Source organism: Arvicola amphibius, chromosome X, assembly GCF_903992535.2.
Source record: "Arvicola amphibius chromosome X, mArvAmp1.2, whole genome shotgun sequence".
NCBI classification, from domain to species: Eukaryota; Metazoa; Chordata; class Mammalia; order Rodentia; family Cricetidae; genus Arvicola; species Arvicola amphibius.
This window is the reverse complement of record NC_052065.1, coordinates 97,657,077-97,679,159: the sequence shown is the minus strand read 5'-3', so window position 1 is coordinate 97,679,159 and position 22,083 is coordinate 97,657,077. Positions and strand designations below refer to the sequence as shown.

The following is a 22,083-nucleotide window of genomic DNA, read 5'->3' as shown; positions in this document are numbered from 1 at the left end:
GAATCACCTGGAATGCTTAAAAGAACATGAACTCTCCAACTCTCCAGTTTATTTTTCCATTCTTATATACGCAGCAACAGGTGGAAAGCTCTGTGTTTTTATTTAAATATCCCCAGCCACTTTGCTATGGAGCCTTTCCCAAACCCAAAAGCAACCCATTACCGTGGACATATACTTTTTGTTAAGGGGAGCCTTTTACACATCTGACAGTCACCAGTGCACTTTTGTGTGTAATCTCACAGTATTAGATGATCCCAGCTGGATAAATGTTGGCACCGAAGAGAGATAACAGAGAACTTGATCTCGGGAATGATACTGTCTTTCTGAAAACTGTTATCTTTCAATACGTGTGCACATTGTGTAATAACCCAATCAGAGCAATGAGCATTTACATCATCTCAATCCTTTTATCAGTTACTGGGGTTAAAAAAATTGCAATCCCACTATTTTACTTATTTTGAAACATAATGTATAGTTATTACATGTCTTGTTAGCTTGTTGCAACACTACCATAAATGGTCAGAATCTAGGCTAACTGCAACCCCATGAATTGATTCCATACAAGTGAAAAGAAAACCACTAACTTTTCTTAAAATTATTAATTTCTTCTGATGTTTCACCAGACTTCATTCCATTTATTTTTCCTATGCTGAGAAAAGATTTTAAAAGTTGCCATGAGTTTGTAAGATAATAAAGGAGGTTTACCTACCAGCCAAAAGTCAAGTAGCAAAGTGATTTAGATTTTTCTAACTTCCAGTTTGGGATCTTAAAGAACTTTTTACACCCTATTTATTTTGTATATCTGTTTCTCTCTGCCTCTCTGCTCCCTCTCCCTCTCTCTCTCTCTCTCTCTCTCTCTCTCTCTCTCTCTCTCTCTCTCTCTCTCTCTCTCTCTCTCTCTCTCTCTCTCTGTGTGTGTGTGTGTGTGTGTATGTGTGTATGTGTATACAACTTAAAGAATTCAGTTCCCTTTTTTTCTCTGCTTCCACCACGTGGGTCCTGGGCATTGAACTGAGGTCAGTAGGCCTGGCGTCATATGCCTTTTCCTCTTGCACCATCTCAGGGTTTCGCAGATGTTTTTAATTTTTCCTTATTTCCCTTTTAGAAATCAATGCTAGAATGTTGATTTGTGGAGTGGACCATGAACCATGCGCATATGAAGTACCTGTAGTGTTTGTTAATACAGATTTCTGGTTGTTTCAGCTCTGACCAGGGCCCTGGTTATCTGTTTTTCACACAACCTTGCAGACTGGTTTACTTTTAACATACTATAAAATGTGTTATACATATGCACAAGCCAGAACTACAATAGTACAGTATAGTTGAAGCATTTTACATACCCTAATTGCATTCCTAGGTCTCTACTGAGAAGGCTCTGAGCAAGATTTCATAATACACTAAAAGTGTTGAAGGAAACGGTCTCACTTCTGTTCATGAAATTACATCTTTCTGCAATTATCTCTGCCTGTAAATATTTACTCATTGCTCAAAGGCCAGTTCCAATTTAATGGCTGTATGTAAAGTTTCCATTGGCCTTTTACCATCACTAGCAGATATAAGCTATCCTATAGCTCTGAAAGAGGATATCAGGTCAAATGAATGGAAGTGAACTAGAAGGAAAATATACTCAGAATGCAGAATTGTCAATTTTCCAGAGTTACATTTTACTTGAGATTTTTGTAAGGGTAAGAACTGAGCAAATTAAAAACCTTTAACACCCACTATGCTTTTGTTTAGGATAGTACATTTGAGCCTACCTAACCAATCTTGACGATAAAGGTAGGGGACTTGGTGGTAGTTGTTGGGAATTAACAAAATGGCTGCTCACTTATGGATGGGGAGGAAGGATGATACAAGTTTGTAATACCCAAGAAGAAGGCTAATACTTCCCGTAAATAAAAATCAGGCACAAACCTATTGGGGATATGTGTTGGATGGAGGGTTATACAGCTGCTGGTGGACTATGGGAAATAATTTTTCTGGGTGACTGAGGGCCTGGGGAAGCAGTAAGTTAAAGGGAGGGTTTTATGTGGTTTTAGATCTTTTACCTCCTGAGAGGGTTGTTTTGATATGGACGTTGTTGCAATGTCTGAAGCTCATCACTCCAGGACTCTGTGTGGTCAGTACTGGGAATTCAAACTACAGTAATACATTTGCCTTCGTGTTAGCCACTACATTAGAAGGGGACGAGGTGAAGGGATAGGAGATGGTGTGATGGTGGTCCATTGGACATCTGCTTTGCCCAGCAGAAGATAGAAAGGATAGCAATACCCTCCAGAAGGTCCTCTTTGCCTTCTTACTGGCAAGTGAAACTAAGTTGGATAGACAACTTCTTCTTTCCCCTTCTTCATCCATCTTCTTCCTTCTTCCTCCTTCCCCTTCTTATCTTTCTTCTTCTTGATAGGCTACCAGTGCATAATCCTTACTGTCCTGAAACTTGCTAGTAGAACAGGATGTGTAGTGATGAGCTGCGAGCAGGCCTGCTTTTCATCCTGCCTGGATCCCACACGGCTAGCTTTACACGCAAAATAACAACACACAAACTGTATTCTTTTAAATACTGCCTGGCCCATTATTTTCTGCCTCTTACTCACATCTTGATTAACCCATATCTAATAATCTGTGTAGCACCACAAAGTGGTGCCTTACCGGGAAGTTTCTAGCGTACATCCATCTTGGGCTGGAGCTTCATTGTGTCTGGCATCTCTCTCTCTTAGGAGAGGTATGGCAGTCTGCCTAACTTAAGAGAGGCGTGGCATCTGACTGAGCCATCTACCTCACTTCCTTCTTCCTGTTCTGTCTACTCCACCCACCTAAGGGCCAGTCTATCAGATGGGCCAGGCAGTTTCTTTATTAATTATCCAATGAAATCATCAGATAGATAGAAGACACACCTACATCAAGGATGGCCTTGAACTCACAGAGACCCATCAGCCTCTGCTTTTGCCTCTGCCTGCTGAGTGCTGGGATTAAACATGATCACCACCATAGCCAGTAGGAGCAGATATCTTGTGGTTAGAAAGGCAGTAAAAGTAGGAGTTAGTAAGAACACACTGTGGTAGTACAAACCAGAGCTACTACTCAAATGTGGAAGGGCTAGGATTTTAAACTAGTTTTCCCCCCCGAGAGCTGATCACCTGCTTTTGTGAATATGATTGTGTTTTTCTTTAGTGTTGCTACCAGAAGCAGATACATCTACACACAGGGAGTTTTAACAATGCATATTCCTGGTATGCATCTAAATGCCTGGTGATAAAACCCAAGAATCTACATTTTTATTGCTAGTAACTTTAAAGTTACTTTATATAAAACAGAATGGAAAATAATGTTTTTCGCTATGATTTTCTCTCACTTCCCTACCTTGTTTTTCTGATCTTTAGATCCTTTCATTGCCTGACATAGATGCCCACCTGCAGTTTGTTCTACATATATGCTTAAAAAATAGGTACTTTATATGAAAAAAATATATATCTGTCTTTCTGAGTCAAGTTTTTTTGTTTTATCCTGATGATCTCCACTTCCATTTTCATTCAAGTCTCATGATTTTGTTTCTCTTTATGACTGAAGAAAATTCCATTGTGTGTACATGTGTTATGCTTTTTATCTATTTATCTATTGATAAACATCTAAACTGGTTTCATATATTAGCTATTGTAAATAGTGTTGAAACTAACCATGGGTTTGTAGATGTCTCTGTGGTATGCTGATTTAGAGTTTTTTATGTATAGATACAAATGCACATTTTTACTTATTTTATTTTCTTTCATTTAAATTATTATTTTTAAAATTTACACACAATACATTTTGACCATATTCTTTCTCCTTTCCCAGTTCTTTCTAGATCCTTCCCAACTCCCTACCCACTTAACTTCATGTTCTTTTCTCTCAAATAAACCTCCCAAACTGAAAAATGCAAATCAAAACAACCAAAAAAAAAGAGACAATAAAACAAAAATAACAAATGTACATTTTTAATCAGTTGCTGCTGTCTTGGAAAGTTCCAGCACTGTTGCTAGTAACAATTCCAAATAGAGAAGGAGAACTGGTGAGGACAAATCTAACTGAGGAAGAATTACCCTGTGACTTCATTTTTTCTTTTTAATGTGTCTCCCTGGGACAAAATTTTACAGCTATGATAAAATGTATTGAGTCTGTTAGTCGCAAGGGAAATATGTGCATGAAGTATGTTTACACTCTAGTGTACTTACCATCTACAAGACAGTAGGAGAGACATTGGGGGAGCAGCTGGAGTAGAGCATGATTGGATGTGTGTTGGAACAGGACCTATGCCTCAATGAGAACCTCTGCCTGTCACTAGGTACCTCTGAAAAATCATAAAATAATGACTTCAATTTGGCAGCTTTTGAATGGAGTACTGTTCAACTTTTGGCTTTTCAGATGTTTGTTGTGAAGGCAAAGCGAGGAAACAATTAACAGAGGAATATGGTCAGAAATTGGGAGACGAGCCATGGGGAAAAGCAGTTGCTTAATAACAACAAATCTTAGTTGAGTACTTTAAGTATCTGTCACTTGATATTTATTAATCTCGTTGGCTATTGAACTGTCTGTAGGCAGAGACTGCTCGTTTGTTTCCCAGCTGCCTAGACTCAAAATAACCACACAGAAACTGCATTAATTAAAACAATGCTCAGCCTATTAACATATACATATTTCTAGCTACCTCTTACATCTCAAATGAACCCATTTCTATTAATCTGTGCATCACAATGAAGCTCATGGTTTACCACTTCCGGCATTCATCTCCTCTGTCCTCTGTCAGGTACATAGTGTCTCTGACTCTGCGTTCTCTCTCTCTCCCTCTCTCTCTCCCCTCTCTCTCCCTCTCCCTCTCCCTCTCTCTCTCTCTCTCTCTCTCTCTCTCTCTCTCTCTCTCTCTCTCTCTTTTCTCTCTCTTTCTATATATATCTTCCAGCCTGGCTATATTCTGTTAAGTCATTGGCTGAAAGCAGCTTCTTTATTAATCAGCAGCAGTCACAGAATACAGAGGGGACTTCCACATCAAATGTCTGCATAGGATATGGCATTGATATTATTTTCATTTTAAAATGAAGGTAATTAAGGCAGAGAGAGACATCAAGTAGCTTGACTGATGTCAGGTGAACTTTCAACTGAGGTTTAGGAAGATTCTAGAGCTTGTTCTCTTAAAGTGTCATGTTTTGTGGTTTGTCCAGATTTCATGCTTATGAAATACCTAAGGCCTGGTAGAACTTGTCTTCCCCAACAGTAGTCATTCTTGAAAAGTGAACTCTGGAACAACAGATACTCTAATGGTTGATCAATTTTAGATTAGAAGTATCCTGTCAATGACCAGTTGCACAATCTTATGAATACAGACAAAATATCTAAAGGTCTTCAGCATTCTATGATAGGAGCAGTTGGAGCGAAGAAATTGAGGTGGGAAATTATGTCAACATAGTACCCATTTATGACATTCTCAAGCTAAAAATACCAAATAAATTTAAAAATAAACATAATGTCTTAGAATAGAAAAGATGCTATTGATTATACCAGATATCCAGAATTATCTCCCAATCCAGCTGAGGAAATTCCTTCAGAATGCTACCCTTAGAGAAAATAGGAAAACTCTGTTTTTCTTTTCTCTCTTTGTTTGCCTATCTACCTGTTTTCCTTCCTTTCCTTTCCTTTCCTTTCCTTTCCTTTTCTTTCCTTTCCTTTTCTTTCCTTTCCTTTCCTTTCCTTTCCTTTCCTTTCCTTTCCTTCCTTTCCTTTCCTTTCCTTTCCTTTCCTTTCCTTTCCTTTCCTTTCCTTTCCTTTCCTTTCCTTTCCTTTCCTTTCCTTTCCCCCTCCATACATCTATCCATCCCTCCTTCCTTCTTTCCTTTCTTTTTCTTTCTTCCTCATGTTTGATTTCCTTGAGATAGGGCCTTATGCTGTAGCTATCCCTGGCCTGGAACTTCCTGTGTAGCCTAAGCTATGCCATCAGGATGATCTTCCTGTTTCAGCCTCCAAAGTGCTAGGGTTATGAAAAGCTACCACACCCAACGTCTCAGTTTTTAGTCACTATTTCTATCACAACAAGAAAGGGCTCAATTTTCCTTTCTACTTTTGTTTCTACCCATTGTGGGTATTGTGAACTGTCTCATATTACAGCATTTCAGTTTAGCTAGAATTTAAATGAAGGGTATTGTTCCATTGTCATTGGAGAAATTCCAAAATCTAGAAAGGTCTCTAAGTGACAAGTTTCATTTCCCGGAAGACAGGAAGATAGATAAGGATACTCTCTAATTTTGAGCTTTCCATTGAAGCAAGATTCAAGACTTAATTGGGCCTCTCTTTATTTTACAAACTTCTTCTCACTGCTAGTCAGGAAAGTTCTTCCTCTTTCCATATTTAAACTATTTCTTTCTATATGTTAAGATCCTTCATTTCTCCCGTAGCCTCACTGGGGATGGGGAAAAGCCAATAGCCATAAGCCAGACAAACTATCTTGCTCAATTTGAGACCTTCTTTATGAAAAGTGGGCTTCTTGAATGCCTTCGGGAACCTATGAGTGAAGAATGAAAAGTGAAAATGAGCCTTACTTTCCCTGTCTGACTGACACCAGGACTCTGGAACTTGCAAGCTTGTCAATTAGTCACCACCGTTCACACATCTGCCCCTGTATTCTACATGTCTGCTGCTTCCTTTCAGTGCATTCTTTACAGGTGTGTCCTTTCCTTGTCTCTTAGGTGTGGCATACGTGCTCTTGAAATCAGGCAATTTTGGAGTAAAATATACAGATTCACTTGAGTCTTCTCAGGGGAAAAGGAAAATACACATACATTAGGAAATCGCGACCAGACACTTAACAAAAAGAAGCAGATTCTGCTTTTTATGTTTTAAATGTTATCAGCAGGAAGGGATTTATCTCATGATGTGTCTGATTAATGTCACTATTCTACCTAGTTACTTGCTCCACCAATTGCTTTGCCTAACTTTCTCAGATTTCAATCATAAACTGTAGCTTTAGCTTCATAGAGACTTGAATCTACCTCCTCAACTTTTCTTTTTCAATGCCGGTGCTATGTGGGAATTATGCCAGCAGTTCCATGTTTTGTTTTGTTTTGTTGCCTGTTTGTTCTTCCTTTTCATTTCAGTACAGGCTCTCCATAAGTTGTCAGACTAATCCTTGGCACATGCCAAGCAACCCAGCCTGAAGCATAATTCTCCTACCTTAGGTTCTGAAAGTACCTAGATGACCATTACACACCACTATATGTTATTTAAAAGTTTCATAGGTCAAAATCTAGTGCTGTTTATTTCCTGAGGTTTGGTTATGACGGCGCCCATTACTAGATCGTCAATGAATCTGGTTTCATTTAGTGTCAGGTACCAATGTTTGTTCTAAATTACTGCAGTTAAAGGCCTGGTAGGGTCGCGGGTTGTAAAAATGAGTCAGGCACACCTAGAACACTATGGTGGCAAGTAAACCCAGACAAATAGCTGTGGTTTGAATAGTAAGGTTTTTATTAAAGTTCCACAGTGTTCCCCGATCACGACCAAGAGGCCTAAGCCAATGGAGATAAGTGAATGGGGCTTTACTAGTTCCATTTGGTGTTTCTGTGAAGAAATACTTTACGAAACCTTAAGGAAGTTTTTATTTGGTTCTCAATTAGAGGTTGTGGCACCGAAAAGTTCCCTAGAAGTGATGGTTTGTGCGTGAGGTTACATGGTATCTGCAGTCAGGAAGTGGAGGAAGATGAACGCTGCTGCTCATACTTTGTCTTTTTTCAGACTAGCAACCAAGGCACAGAATTACTGGTATGACCTACATCCAGACTAGTTCTTTCCATCTCCGTCAAACCTCTCTAGAAAGGGTCACACAGACAGACATGCCCAGGGGTGTGTCGCTTAGGTTAATATAAATCCCACCAAGGTGACAGTCAAAGTTAATCATTACAGGTCAAAGCAATTGTTAGATATCAAAGAAGGCTCGGGTTTGGTTGAAATAATATTTTGAAGAAGAGGGAGTACAATACCCTGTTTATCATGCAAAGCATCCTCAACATGTATGAAGTCTGTAGCTCTGTTGGGTAGCTTCACCGAGAGTTTGATGTCAGAATAGGCCTCATAGTGAGACTGTCTGTGACCAAGAAAGAAAAAAGTGGCTGTAAGTGTAATATTAACCTATCTTAACTTCATTCTGTCTTAATGAGTTGTCTACTTAACTATCTATCTATCTATCTATCTATCTATCTATCTATCTATCTATCTATGACACTGTAATTGAATTGACAATATAATAGAAATATTATATTTTAGAGATAAGTGTCAGGCTTGAATAGAGGAGGCAGAATTTAATGTGAAGCAGTCCAGGGAAGTTGTTAGGATGATCAAAAAACTGCTCTATTTTATTACTTGTGTGTGTGTGTGCTTTTCTTTCCAGGGCTGCTGATAAGCTCAGGCTGTGCATTATATCCTTTAGGATGGAACAGTCCGGAGGTAATGCAAACATGTGGGAATGTCTCCAATCAATTTCAGTTAGGTAAGGTAGTATGGCCAGAATGGCAGTGATGGTTTATGGGAAAAGTAACTTCAAATGTTTAACTCTTGGAGAGTCCTCTGTGACTAAATTGCCCTTGCCCATATCTGTCATATTGTAAACTTGTAGGAGGCAATGGGTTTGTCTGGGTTCCTTTGTCCTTTTAAACTTGTAGGTTTTGGCTTTAAAATTCTGCTTCTTTGATTCTCTCTATATGTGATCGGTGCATTTTATCAGGGTCTTTTGGCCAATGTAGAGAAACTCACGATAGAGAAATTTGAAGTATTTGGCATACAGACAAATTTTTGGTATGTGTTTTTTTTAATCATTTACCTGAGGAGGAATTTAAAAGAATGAGACAGACAATGTGACAATGATTCCCAGGGTTTATACTCTTTTCTAGTTCACCTTTGTGTGTGTAGAGGAGAACAAAAGCAATGTTGATAACGATTAAGATGTTTTTGAGAATTTATTTTATTTCATGCATTATATTATAACCTAGGAGGACAATGAAGAGGAAATAGGTAAAAGGTGGTTTTGACTTGCCCATGGGCATATAACTTTTAGCTAACAGAATCATGATTTAATTGAAGTTCATATATGTTTGTTGCTGTACTATTCGCAATAAAGAATAGAATCAACCTAATTTTCTTCACTATAAGAATAAACAGTGAAAATTCTGTACAAAATGAATATGTAGATCAAAATGATCAAAATAAAACCAAGAAAATGTGGCATAGAAACACAACGGAGTTTTTCACCCATGAAAATAGAACAAAATTTTGACGTTTTCAGGTAAATGGCTGGAAATGGAGATAATTATGCTAAGCAAAATAAGTCAAACTTACAAAGCCACATATCATATATTTCTCCTTTACCCGGAACTTAGATTTAAATTTAGGTGTGGCTACGTCTGTTTGAATAGAACACAAAACAAAAATAAGAGGATTTTGAGAGGAGAAGAGGAGGTCTAAAAGGAATGAGAAAAGTGAAAGAAAAGATAATGGACTGTAACCTGAAACCAGGAAACAGAATGACTGGCAGGGAGGCTGAGTACTCACAGAGTGGGAAGGGGTCAGAGGAAGACATTGGATAAGAAGATTAAGTACAAAGTATATTGACATATATACATTGGAAAGGGCCACAATGAAAACTATTAGATTAAATACTAAATAAATAGTAATAAAAGGAGAAGACACTTAAACATTTGTTTAACATATCCTGTCCTAATTATATCTCCCAATGCCTCCAGCAGAGGTAACTATTATCTGTAACTTACTTTTTTTTTTCATTTCTGGAGACAGTGTTTCTCTGTACCTTTGGAGCCTGTCTTGGAACTAGTCCTTGTAGATCATGTTAACTTCGAACTCACAGAGATCCACCTGCCTTTGTCTCCCAAATGTTGGGATTAAAGGCATGAGCCACCACCACACAGCTAATTTTCATGCTTTAAAGTTTATATATATTCAAAGTGGTGATTATACTATGAAGTTAATATTTATTATCAGATTTTATTCTTCAGACAACTCCATGAGTAGGGGTTTTAAGACTTTCATTTCCTTTTACAGAATACACGAAGAACTGGGTATTAGTTTTAATGAAGCTTCAATTCCCTATACAGTGCTTGGAAAATTCAGCATATTTTTACACAGAATCATAAACTATTTGAACAAAAAAAAGGCTTAGCTATTGCTTGGCTTAGGTTGCTGCTTATTCTTCTTATCCTTTATATTAAATGCTATGATCTCTGATTTGGGAGGTGATTCAATTGATAATGTGCTTGCCATGCAAGCCCAAGAACTGAGTTCAGCTCCCCAGCACATGCGTAAAAAGCTGGGCATAGCTATGCTCATCTGCAACTCCAGTACTGTGGAGAACACATGGAGCCAGACAGATCTTTAAAGCTCGCTGGGCAGTATTCTTAGCTAATGGGTGAGCTCTAGATTCAGTGAAGAAACACTGTTTCAAGAAAAATAAGATGGAGGATGATTGAGGAAGACACTCCAACCGTTGACTTCTGAGCACACTACACATTAGCACATATGTAGACCCTCTACATGGATGCACTTTTCCACATGCATACACCATAAACACACACACACACACACACACACACACACACACACACACACACACACACCACAACTTGAAAAGTCCTTCACCACCATATATTTACATATTAATTTCCTTTGTAGCACGAAACATGTAGTTGTTTGGTCTTATTTGACCACCTGCTTTCCTTAATGGAATGGAAGCTCTGTGACGGAAGAGACTTCATGTTTTTTCATAATCAAATGATACTTTTTGCATGAATAAATCTGGTCTCATCTCTTCAATTTAAAGACAAGGAACCAGAGGTCCAGAAACTAATCATGCAGTCCAAGTTTCCTGACCTCACACCCCTGTGTTCTCAGGCTAGGATCCATATGTTTTGCATCTGTTCTGGATGGGACAGAGACTAGTGTGGCACGAAACTGTGGAGCTGTCACTGCTCTGACTAGGAAGACAGTTTCTGTGAGAGAGAAAAATAAAGGACACTCTTACCTCAACAGGGGAAACATTAGGGAAGACCTTCCTAACGAAGTGTAATAGTTTTAGAAAGAAACTGAGATTAGTACTATTAACAAGGTAACTATAGGAGGAAGAAAGTTCTACACAGAGAAAAAGACAATACTCTCTGAAGTGGGATTGGCATGACATAGATGCTGGAGAACTGGAAGGTCAGTGTTGCTGAAGCTGAGTGAGTGGCAAGAAGTGTAACAGACAGCTGAAGGATTGTGAACAGCAATCCGACTTTACAAAGCTTTGTGTTTTATTCTACCTACAGTGGGAAGCCATTGCATGACTTTGTGAAGGAGAGAGACAAGATGTGATTAACATCCTGTAAATTTGCATCCTGTTCTTCTGACAGAGTTGCAGTGGATACCACTGGAGGCAGTGGAGAGAGTGAAAGGTGTCAAATGGGAGGATAGTCTTAGACTAGGCAGAAATAAAAGCATAGGGATCAGTTATCTGAATAAAGTTGATAGACCGAATATAATAGAGTTGTCCCTTACCAGCACCAGTTGACGTGCGAGCATGGATGCAGGAAATCTCACAAGGCCCAATCTCTAGATCAATAGTTATAGGCAATTAATAGCTCCTGAAAGAGGGAGAATCCATCTTTTTTCAGGATGAGTCCTCAATGGGTTATCCAGTCCCAAGTGGTCAGTCCCCAAATTATATACATATGAGCAATGCTAAATGAACTCAGGAGATTGTATTTATATATTAATGCATATACAATGCATGCATGTATGTGTGTATATACATAAGCATGCATAAAACAATAAAAGTTTTAAAAAGGAGAGCATGGATTTAATGGGAAGTATGTAGTGGAAGACTTGGAAGGAGGAGAGAGAGGGGAAGATGGTAGAAATACAGTACCCATATATGAAATTTTTAATGAAAAAAAACCCAGTTGTTCATTGCACCCTTGGGTTAGCGTTTATATTTTTTCATTCAACCAATTATGGAAAATTAAATTTGATACAAATTGTACCTGTACTACAAATGCATATTTTGGTCATTTATCTGTAAATAATGCAGTATAGCAAACTGTTTACAGAAACTTACATTGTATTAAATAAATAACATAGAAATTACTGAAATATATAATGAATTTATAATTCTTATGCAACTACAATGCCTTTTTATATCAGGGACTTGAAATTTTTCAAATTTGTGTGGGTTGCTAGACCCAATCTCCAGGAAATAGTGAGGGACAGATGTGTATTTTAAAATGCTCAATGGATTGTAGAAGGTATTATGTTTGATGAGGGTAAGAGAAGACAAGAAGTAGGAAGACAAGAGGAGAAACAGCTGTGGTTGGAATGGGAGGAGGAAAACAGGAAACTCAGTTCAGTTGTTTGTGAGATATCTCTGTGTAGCTTAAATGCTAATGTCAATATGTGGTCTGAGTCTCACTGAGGAATCCGGTCTCAAGATTAGAAACTGGGAGTTCTTAGCATATATATGATCTAGTTATAAGGATAAATGATTATGTTAATAATGAAGATCTCATTGTGAAGGTGAGATTTAGAAACAGGTGAAGTTACTTTTACAAGATCTGTTTAGCTCTGGAAAATGAGTAAAAAGAAAGGTTAAGTCGAAGTCTTGGAAATTCTCAACACATAAAATTGGCAAATACAAACTCCTGCGTGGCATTCACTATGCACATAACCACCCTTTACATCAGTCTGCTAGGAAAGGATTATCAGCCTGTGTCTTAGACTATCTTGTGTTGTTAGAGCAATCTCCCATTACTGGACAATATATAAAGACAAAGTATTCAACTTTGAAAAATATCAGTGTCTGAATGTGTCAAGACATTGTAGAGAAACAGAAAAAGAATTGGATACGTGCAGAAGGGTCATGTATTTGTGTAAGGACAAAAGGGCGTAAAGATTGCTCATTTATGACAGCCTGCATTTTCTTGGAAACTAGTCTGCTCTTGGATGGTCTGAAACAGTCCTTTGAAACACCATTCATTCATTTATGGTGGTAGAGTTCTTATAACCCACTAAGCCTCACCTCTTAAAGGTTCTGCTACCTCAACACTGACCTTGGGCAACCATGTTTCTTGCACACGATTTTCTGAGGGACAAACAGGATCTAGACCACAACAGCCTTACTGTTTGCGTGGGGATTGTGTATATTGTCATAACCATTGTGAGTACTTTGTAGTCATTCTCTGATGCTAGATCCTATAGGTGAGAATGGTGCCCACTCTTATTCTCTGTTTGAGGAAAGGTAGACATGAAATCCTACCACTAACCAAGGAGATCCCAGCAAGAGCTTAAAGAATCCAAATATTTCTAATGGAACATAGCATCTTTTCATTAAAAGACTGCTATCATAACACTTAATTCTTAGGTAAATTCTTTAGCATCTATAGATAAACCATGTTACTACATATTCGCATAGTCTAATTGGTACACAGCATTAGCTTGTGAAGGCAGTGGGATTTAGAGCAGGGTCTGAAGATGACTTGAGATGCAAATAGGAGGGTAATTATCAGTTTATTTATTATGATATATTTTTGCTTACTTTTTATTTTTTTAAAAGATGGTCATATTTAAGTACAATAATATCACTTTGCTTTCCTTTTCATTACTTGTATTTGTTTTATGACAACAACATCTTAGTAAATCTTCATGAAAATAAATAAGCAAGGAAAATGTACACATAACTGATCGTAACATGCTGTTGTTATAAAGACATAACCCTGGAACATGAAGAGGTAAAGTGATTTATGTGAAGTTGTAGCACAAACCATAAAAAACCAGAGACAGAAATTGGGATTCAGCCCAAAAACTAGAAAAGCAAAGCAGCCAAGCCATTAGAGAAATCTTACCTCTACCAAGACTGGGTAACCACAAACTAAGCAGAATAAGCCTCCCTCTCCCATTTATATTCCCTCTAGTGCTGGGATTAGAGGTGTGTGACTCCCTAGGACTGGGGGATTAAAGGTGTGAGACACCACCTGGATTTGTTTCTGCATTGATCTTGTGTAGTCCAGGGGGATCTTGAACTCACAGAGATCCATCTGACTTTGTCTCCCAGTTAAAGGCGTGTGTCACCATTGCCTGACTTCTAGTAGCTTTAACTTTGGCTCTGGTCTTCAGGCAAGATTTATTTATCAAAATACATCTAATATATCACTACATAAAGTTATTCAGGAACGTAAAGGCAGAACACTGACTAGAGTTTATTTGCTAATGCACTGTCCTGTCCACACTGTGATGGCCATTTTTCCTGTATACTGCTGAAGACATATATTGAGACACTTGAGAATTTATTGTTTTTACCTATAGTTATGTGAAATATGGAAAGTACCCAGTTCTGCACCATGTCTCTCCAAACCTACTTTCAAACTCAGTCTCATGTCAATCTTTTAGTATAACCAAAGAAAAATAAACAACCAAAGGTTGTTGGAAGAAAGTACCAGTGGAATGGATATTTATTGGTAACTTTAAAATGCCCAATGGATGGGATTTAGTCCCAAATTGTACTGATAAATTTCATTTAAAAAGACATATAAATTTTTATGTTCTGCACATTTTTTTGGACAGGGTTTCTGTGTTGTCTTGGAGCCTGTCCTGGAATTAGCTCTTGTAGACCAGGCTGGCTTCAAACTCACAGAGATCCACCTGCCTCTGCCTCCCAAGTGCTGGGATTAAAGGCATGCACCACCATTGCCCAGCTGTTCTGCACATTCTAATTTCATACAAACACAGTCTTTCTGGAACTTACTCTTGTCTTTTGGAATATCTACTTATGCCTTCCTTGTCTCAGTCTTTTTTCCTAAAAGAAAGTGATAAAGTGGATGAATGCAAGGGTGGCTCTGATAAATGACTGGAGAAGTGTTATACAAGAACAGCCCCCAAAGACTAAAGCATGCTATTGCAAGTTAGGTAGAGTGGTGTGTACATACAATTCCAGTACTTAGGTAGAAGGAACAGGAAGACTGAATTTCAGGTAATCCTGAGTTACAGAGGGAGACAATGTCTCAAAAATCAATCAAACTAAACAAAATACAAAAGTGTCACACAAATACAAAGGGAGTGTTAAACCTCTTCATTTACGTTTGAGTCTTGCCTACTGCTTTTCCTGCTTCTAAGATTTTATCTTGGAATGTTTCCTAGTCTACCAATACCCTTGATGTTCCAATAGTCTCCAGTGTCTGCACTAAACCCACTCTACTGACTCTTACTCATCAATGCCTTTGGTCAAACAGTTTAGGAAACTAACTCTTTCTTCTTTTCTTCATTAAAAAGGAAAAAATCAAATATTTAAAGCACAAAATCAACAAACAATAGCTGAATTTGCACTGAAGCACAAGGTGGAATCCACCTTCCAGATCAATCATTGTAGCTATTGAGTTGTAGTAAAAGCAGATGAGATTTTTAAGTGACTAATGACTTGAAACTAGCTTCCTGATTGCTCTCTGTCATGCTGTTCAATGGTGATCCAGTATCTGGAAGTTGAGGAAATTACTCATTCATTAAGAAGAGGGAAGGCAGGTAAAAGTTTCAAACAACAACCTTGTCAAGTACAATGCCTTTCTCTATCATTATTTTATCAATTAAATGAAAACCGAGGAAAGTGGTTTGATGCTAATTGGACTCTTACCATTAAATGGAGTTTATGGAATTGATCTCACAAAGAAGAATGTCTATAACTCTAATGCTAAGATAATCTATTTATCTACCCTCTCCAGTTATTCTTCATCTAGGCTTGAATTGACACCAAAAGCAGTAGGAAGCAAGGAACAGATCAGAACTCTGAGGAAGATGAATGAATATTGATTGGTTAAAGTTAACAGTGTTACTCTTGGAGGCTGGAAGTGGCTAGACTAATGGCTCCATGGTTGAGAGTATTGGCTGCTCTTCCATAGGACCCAGATTCAATTCCTAGTACCTACATGGTGGTTCACAACAATCCATGACTCCAGTTTCAGAGGATCCAATGCTTTCTTCTGGCCTTCATGGGTACTAGGCACACATATGGTAAATAGACACGCATGGAGTCAAAGCAACCAAACACATAAAAAAGAAATATATTTTTTAAGTGAGTGTTTTTGTTTTTGTTTTTGTTTTCCACAATGAAATAGACAAATATGTGACATGGGGCAAATTGTTCAATAATCATGAGCTTGTTATTATATAGGTTTTGTGAGGGTTATATAATTTATGAAATACACTCAGTACAGTGTTTGGCATGTAGTAAACCTTCAATATTTGCTGTGTGATGTCATCATTATCATTACACTGATGCCAATTTTAAAATGAAAGTATTCTCATGTGTGGTAGTTAACACTTATTACCAACTTGACTGAATTTAGAATCACCTAGGAGACACATCTGTGCACATCTGTGGGGTGTTTCAGAGAAGTTAAACTGAGGGAGGAAAACTCACTCTGAATGTAGTAGAACAGTGCAACAGACTGGGGTTCTGGCCAGAATAAAAAGAAAAAGAAAAAAAGAGTAAGCTAGCATTAGTAAGTAATACCAGTGTTCTCGTTTCTGTGTCCTGATCTTCCTAGCTGTGAGTAAGTTGCCTACCGCCATGCCTTTCCTGCCCCAAGGGACTATGCTCACTAAACCATGAGCCAAAAGACTTCTTTCTTCCTCTGCAGTACTTTCTTTCAGGTATTTGGCCACAGTAATGACAAAAATACCCTAATATATCATTCTTTAGTTTTCAGAAAAATAAACAGTTATATGAAAGAAATATTCTATGTCTATAGGACTTCTTAAATTTTCTACTTAGGAACCATTTCCCTGAAGAAACTTTCATGCAATTCCAAGTATTTAGATATAAAAGTAGATATATAAGTAGAATTGTTGATAATAATTATTTTAAAACAACCTTGATATATAATTTTTTACCATTTATTACAGATGAAACAAATTTGCAAACTAATGAAAGGATGCATTTGTTTTTATATAAAAATAAGTTTTAGTTGAATATTAAATATGAAAGGACTTATAACATCTTCCACAGTTTTCATTTGATTGGAATTTTGGTTCCATAATTATAAATGCTTGGAGTACAACTCCACATAAATATGTAGCACAAAATAGAAAAGTGTCTTCAGGGCCATTTTAAAAACTGTTGGGAATTCTGTTCTAACACCAAGTGTAACCCACCAGCGGGCCAGCTATTCAGGGTTCCTAAAGAGGAGCTACCTGCAAGAAATCATGGGTGTGAGAGAGACCAAGCATGATTCTATTGTCAAGGTCTCATTTATTAGTGTAATTGTTGTGGCTATATAGCCCTTGGATAAGGGGGGGGAGGTAGGGGTAAGAAGGAATTTTGCCGGAATAGCAAAAGGTCACTAGTCAGCACACCTGGTCAAACAGCTCTCAATGTAGTTGGGAGATGAGGGCTCTGTAAACATTCTTAGGACAATGGTCCCTGCTATCAAGATAGTTGGGATGTGAGGTAGGTTCTGTCAGTAAACAGCTCTCAAGGTAGTTGGGCTTTCTGCAAACATTCCTAGGACAATGGTTGCTGCTATCATCTTTTAGGACTATGGTCCCTGTCAACCAAGTCAAATTCACTGGCTTTCTCTGAAATTCAATTAAGCAACTCAAGCAGTAGCTTTCACCTTTATTTTCTTGCTATATCAAATTCTTGCTTAAAACATATTTTTCACAATTTTTATTTAAAACATGTTTTTCAAACAGTATATTCTGAACATGGTGTCCCCTTCCTTATCTCATCCAAGATTATTCTTGCCACCATCCCACCCATCCATGTCTTCTTTCTCTCTCTCTCCAGACAGCAGACAGGCAAATGCAAAGGGACTAAACAAACCATACAGAAAACAAAGCAAACAAGCAGAGCAAAAGCTAAAGTAGCACATACGCACATAGAGACACATATGCACGCACACAGATTCCTTAAGAAAGCAAAATTGGTAACTATAATAGATAAACAAAAGATGGGTAAGGTAAAAACATGCCCAAACAAAACATTATGAGACAAAACATCTCTAAAGATACCACTGAGTTTGTTTTGTGTTGGCTGGTCAGGCAACCTGGCCTTAAAAGTGGTTTGTATACCCCCCGAGATGCCACTGGAGAAAACTGTTTTTTTTTTCTTTTGTGAGCAACTGTCAATTAAAGAGCTTCTTGATTAGGGATGGGGCCTCATTTCCAGTTCCCCTCTCAATGCTGGGACCTATTTGGCTTGAACATCTGTAAAACCCATGCACAAAGCAGCAGTTTTTAAAAGCAAACTTTGTAACACAATATAATCCATAGATATACTACTTTGATGGTTACATGCTAAAGAAAATATGAAATAGGTCGGAAAATATTAAAAGATTCTGATTTCCTTAATTAAGCCAGAGTTTCTGCATTATCAGCAAACATTGCTTATATAGTAAAATCCCTGCAGTTTATAACAAGCTACAGTACTGAATCTGAGCCCATGTTTCAGGCTGTGCTTATTGCCATCACATGGTGTGAGGTGAGGGCACAGGCAGTGCTAAATGTACCATGTTTTAAACTCAGAACCATGACTGCAGTGAAGTTGCACAACGCAGCTTGGGCAAAGTGATGCCAGAAACACCTTGAATTCATCGCATGCTTGATTTTGAATCAATTTGTGTGCATTGTGAATTCAAAAACCATTTGCTGTTAGTAAGTTTTTCATTTCCCTCCTATAATTTGTTATATGACCCTATAGGGTGATGACAACAGTTTTAGAATCTATGACCTATTTGGCATGAAGAATAAACACACAGGTTAAGTGTGCAAGCGTGGTGTTCCAATGTGAGTCCTGCCACTTACTAGATGTAGTGTGAAGCGGCGGGGCTGCGTCCCGCCACCCGCCGCTGGCTAGCTTTACCCAAAATAATTACACGGAAACTGTATTCTTTTAAAACACTGCCTGGCCCATAGTTTCAGCCTCTTATTGGCTAATTCTCACATCTTCCTTTAACCCATATTTAGTAATCTGGGTAGCACCACGAGGTGTGGCTTACCAGGAGAGATCTTAACCTGCGTCCATCTCGGAGAGGAGCAGCATGGAGACCCCTATGGCGACTGCCTGAAGCGTCTCCCCAACTCTACTTCCTTGTTCCCACAATTCTGTTCTGTCTACTCCACCTACCTAATTTTCTATCCTATTAAAGGGCCAAGGCAGTTTTCTTTATTAATTAACCAATGAAAGAAACATAGACAGATAACTCTCCTCCATCAACTAGATGTAGATCTGGCCACATGCCTTAACCTCTCAGTATCTCCTTTAATGGAGATTGGTAATAGTATTTATCCTTGTAGGATTATTGAGGTGATAGAAGAAAGTAATAGTTACATACAAAGCACAATGTTGCATTAGTATAACTCATTAGTGGACAGTAGACCCAGTTGTCAGAGAGTCCCTTTGGATGGGATGGCCCAGACTTGGTTTTCAGAAAGGAGGGAAGCAAGGAAGGACCTATCCAACTTGGCAAAAGCTTGTCATAGAGGCTAACCAAAGGCCACGTGTGTGTTCCTTGCATTCCTTGAATTTCCTTTTCTGGGATTCATTTCCTTTGCTCTCTCAGTATTTCTGTTCATTCTTGCCAGTTCAAAGCCTTTTATGGGGACTCCCCCCCCCCCCCCCCCCCCCCCCGTTGCTTCAGTTTCCAGGCATTTCCTGCTACCTTTCCTTTCTGTCAGTGTCCTTTTGTGTGGCCAGTCTGTTGTCTTGTGCTCACTAGAGCACAATCAGGCAACTTAGCAACTATCCTCATGTCCACAGAGGGGCAGTAGAGTGTGGGAGAAATCAGCCTCACCAGCCTACCTGCTTATGCTGTTTGCGATTTTCCTAAGCTTGCTAGGGCACATCACTTTCTCATTCTGAGACCTGGCTTCCCTGTTTTTATACAGAGAGCCCTGAGCTAGATGGGTGGATAACTATGCTACCAGCTCCAGTAACAAAGCCTGGCTGAGGGTCTGAACGTTTCTCTGCCTTCAGAAAAATCAAAGGCGCTATATGCCTATTCAGCTCCCTGTTGGGATTTGCTTTTCATTAATCACAATTAATTCCATGATTGCCTTTTTTGTTCTCCAAGAGAAAAGTAGATTTTCAAGTGATTTTAGCATACATAAAACTATAGTAGGAGATGAATGTGTTCATTTGTTTGACAAGGAATTATTTTATTACAGAAAGATCAAAATATCATGTCATATACATCAAAACATAGAGCAAAATATGTATTTAGGATAATCCTCTTATAAGCACGGATACTTCAAGGATACTGCTGGTAGTTGCCTGTAAGAGAGATGGATTTAGCCAAGGGCATTGCCCGGAGCCACTATCCTTTGGGGTAACATTAGCTGGAAGTTGACAGTCCTTGAAAATTTGAGGCTGAAAATCGCATTGCTGTCTGCACTAACGACCACAGAGATGTGTCTCCATTGGGGAGAAACTGGGCTATGCTGGAGGACGCAGGAGAAAATCAATGGGTGAGGGAACAACTTCATTCAATTGCTTATCTCTGGTGCCTAACAAACGTTTACATAGTGCAATAGCTGTACCCCCATCTAACCATCTTACTCTCTGTGCTATAGATGACCCATTTCTCTTCTTTAAGCCTATTTTCCTATAGACAATGAGAGATATCAATTACCTTCAGAAATGGTTCTGGCCATGCATCAGAAAATTGGGCAGAGAAGTTTTGAAACACTATGTTTGTGAGTGAGGGGTGAGAATTAGAAAGCTGATCTGTTAGATCTCGCTGATCATCTTCTAGATTCAAAATAATGAGACATTTAAAGCAACGGCACCCTACGCATCCCAGGGAACATGAGGCTATTTTTGTTCTGACTAGGAAAAGTAACAAAGGTGCTTATAAGCAGTTTTCTCCTTCCTGAAATAGTCTGCCAGAGAAACGGTGTTCAGCCCCGAATTAACTAGTAGTTCCAGTTCCAGTTCTGCAACTCCAGAGGAAGAGAAGGCTCTCGCAAATGCCCCAAGGGCAGATCCTCTGCTAGCCCTTATTTCCTGTTGTCTTGCTGAGGGCCTCCTAGGCTCTGTAACAAAACAGGTCTATGAACTGGTTGTTATACATCACACAACCACACGATGGCAGTAAAGCAAGGCAAATTCACTTTGTTTAGCACTCCAGGTCTTCACTGTGACTCACACAATTTCTCTGCTTCCATTTCCTGCCCTGGGGTTGCTTCTGTAAGCTTCAATGCCAATTTCCACTTCCTCTTTCACCTTTATTGTGTCTTAGTCTTTTCCCTTCTCCTATAGGATGAAACTCTATCTTCAGCCTTTGTTTCAAAGCAGAACCTCAGACTATTTTTAAGAGTAGATGTTAACCCGGCAGCACCCAGTCACAGGATGCTGACAGGAGGATGGAGTGAGATACAAATGATGCTCAGTGCAGTGCCCACACTGTGCAAAGGAAAACGGCCACGGGGAGGACTAGGACTATTGTTGTTATAGGTCAGACTAACCCAGAAGGGTGATTATCAAGTGGAACGACTTGCAAAGAAGAAAAGCAAGCCACACTCGTGGGAGCAATTCCCTGATGATGTGACAGTTACAGGGGCAAAAGGATATGTTAGGGTTACGTCATGTGGTTTCCTGTGTACAACTGACACTAAACCTCATCTAAGTGAATTGTCAGAAATGGTGAGAAAGATAAAAATTTATCTCTCGAGTGAAAGCCCCTAGCACAGCACCAAGAATAGGGTAAATTCTAACTAAACTGGATTCCTTTCAACGTTTTCTTTCATGGGCTAATGATATATCCCACTTCAGGCCCCAGTGAGCTGGACCTAAGAATCTACGGATTCTTCCCCAACGATACAGGTTCAAGGGATCTGTAAAGAAGCCTAGAAGTCTGCATCTTTATGTGGTCTCAAGTATTTGCAGGGATTGTGACTGAGAGAGAGGAGCTGCAGACTACTCATGCTGGGCTCGGCACTAAATGTTTTTTTTGGTTTAGGGTTTTTTTTTTTTTTCTATGTGCCGTCATAGTTGATCCCCTCAGTTGCGCTGTAAAGCAAATAATGCCACTTCTGTTTTCC

At 38.8% G+C, this 22,083-nt stretch overlaps 1 protein-coding gene across 1 annotated transcript in view; it reads left to right on the top strand.

The window, feature by feature from the left end:
• The window catches only part of Lhfpl1 (LHFPL tetraspan subfamily member 1), a 44,449-nt gene that overhangs the window by 6,525 nt on the left and 15,841 nt on the right, over positions 1–22,083 (top strand). Inside the window, exon 2 of the mRNA XM_038317384.1 lies at positions 8,408–8,506. Within this exon, the coding sequence (XP_038173312.1) occupies positions 8,408–8,506 (99 nt within the window). The remainder of the gene's footprint in view (positions 1–8,407; positions 8,507–22,083) is intronic.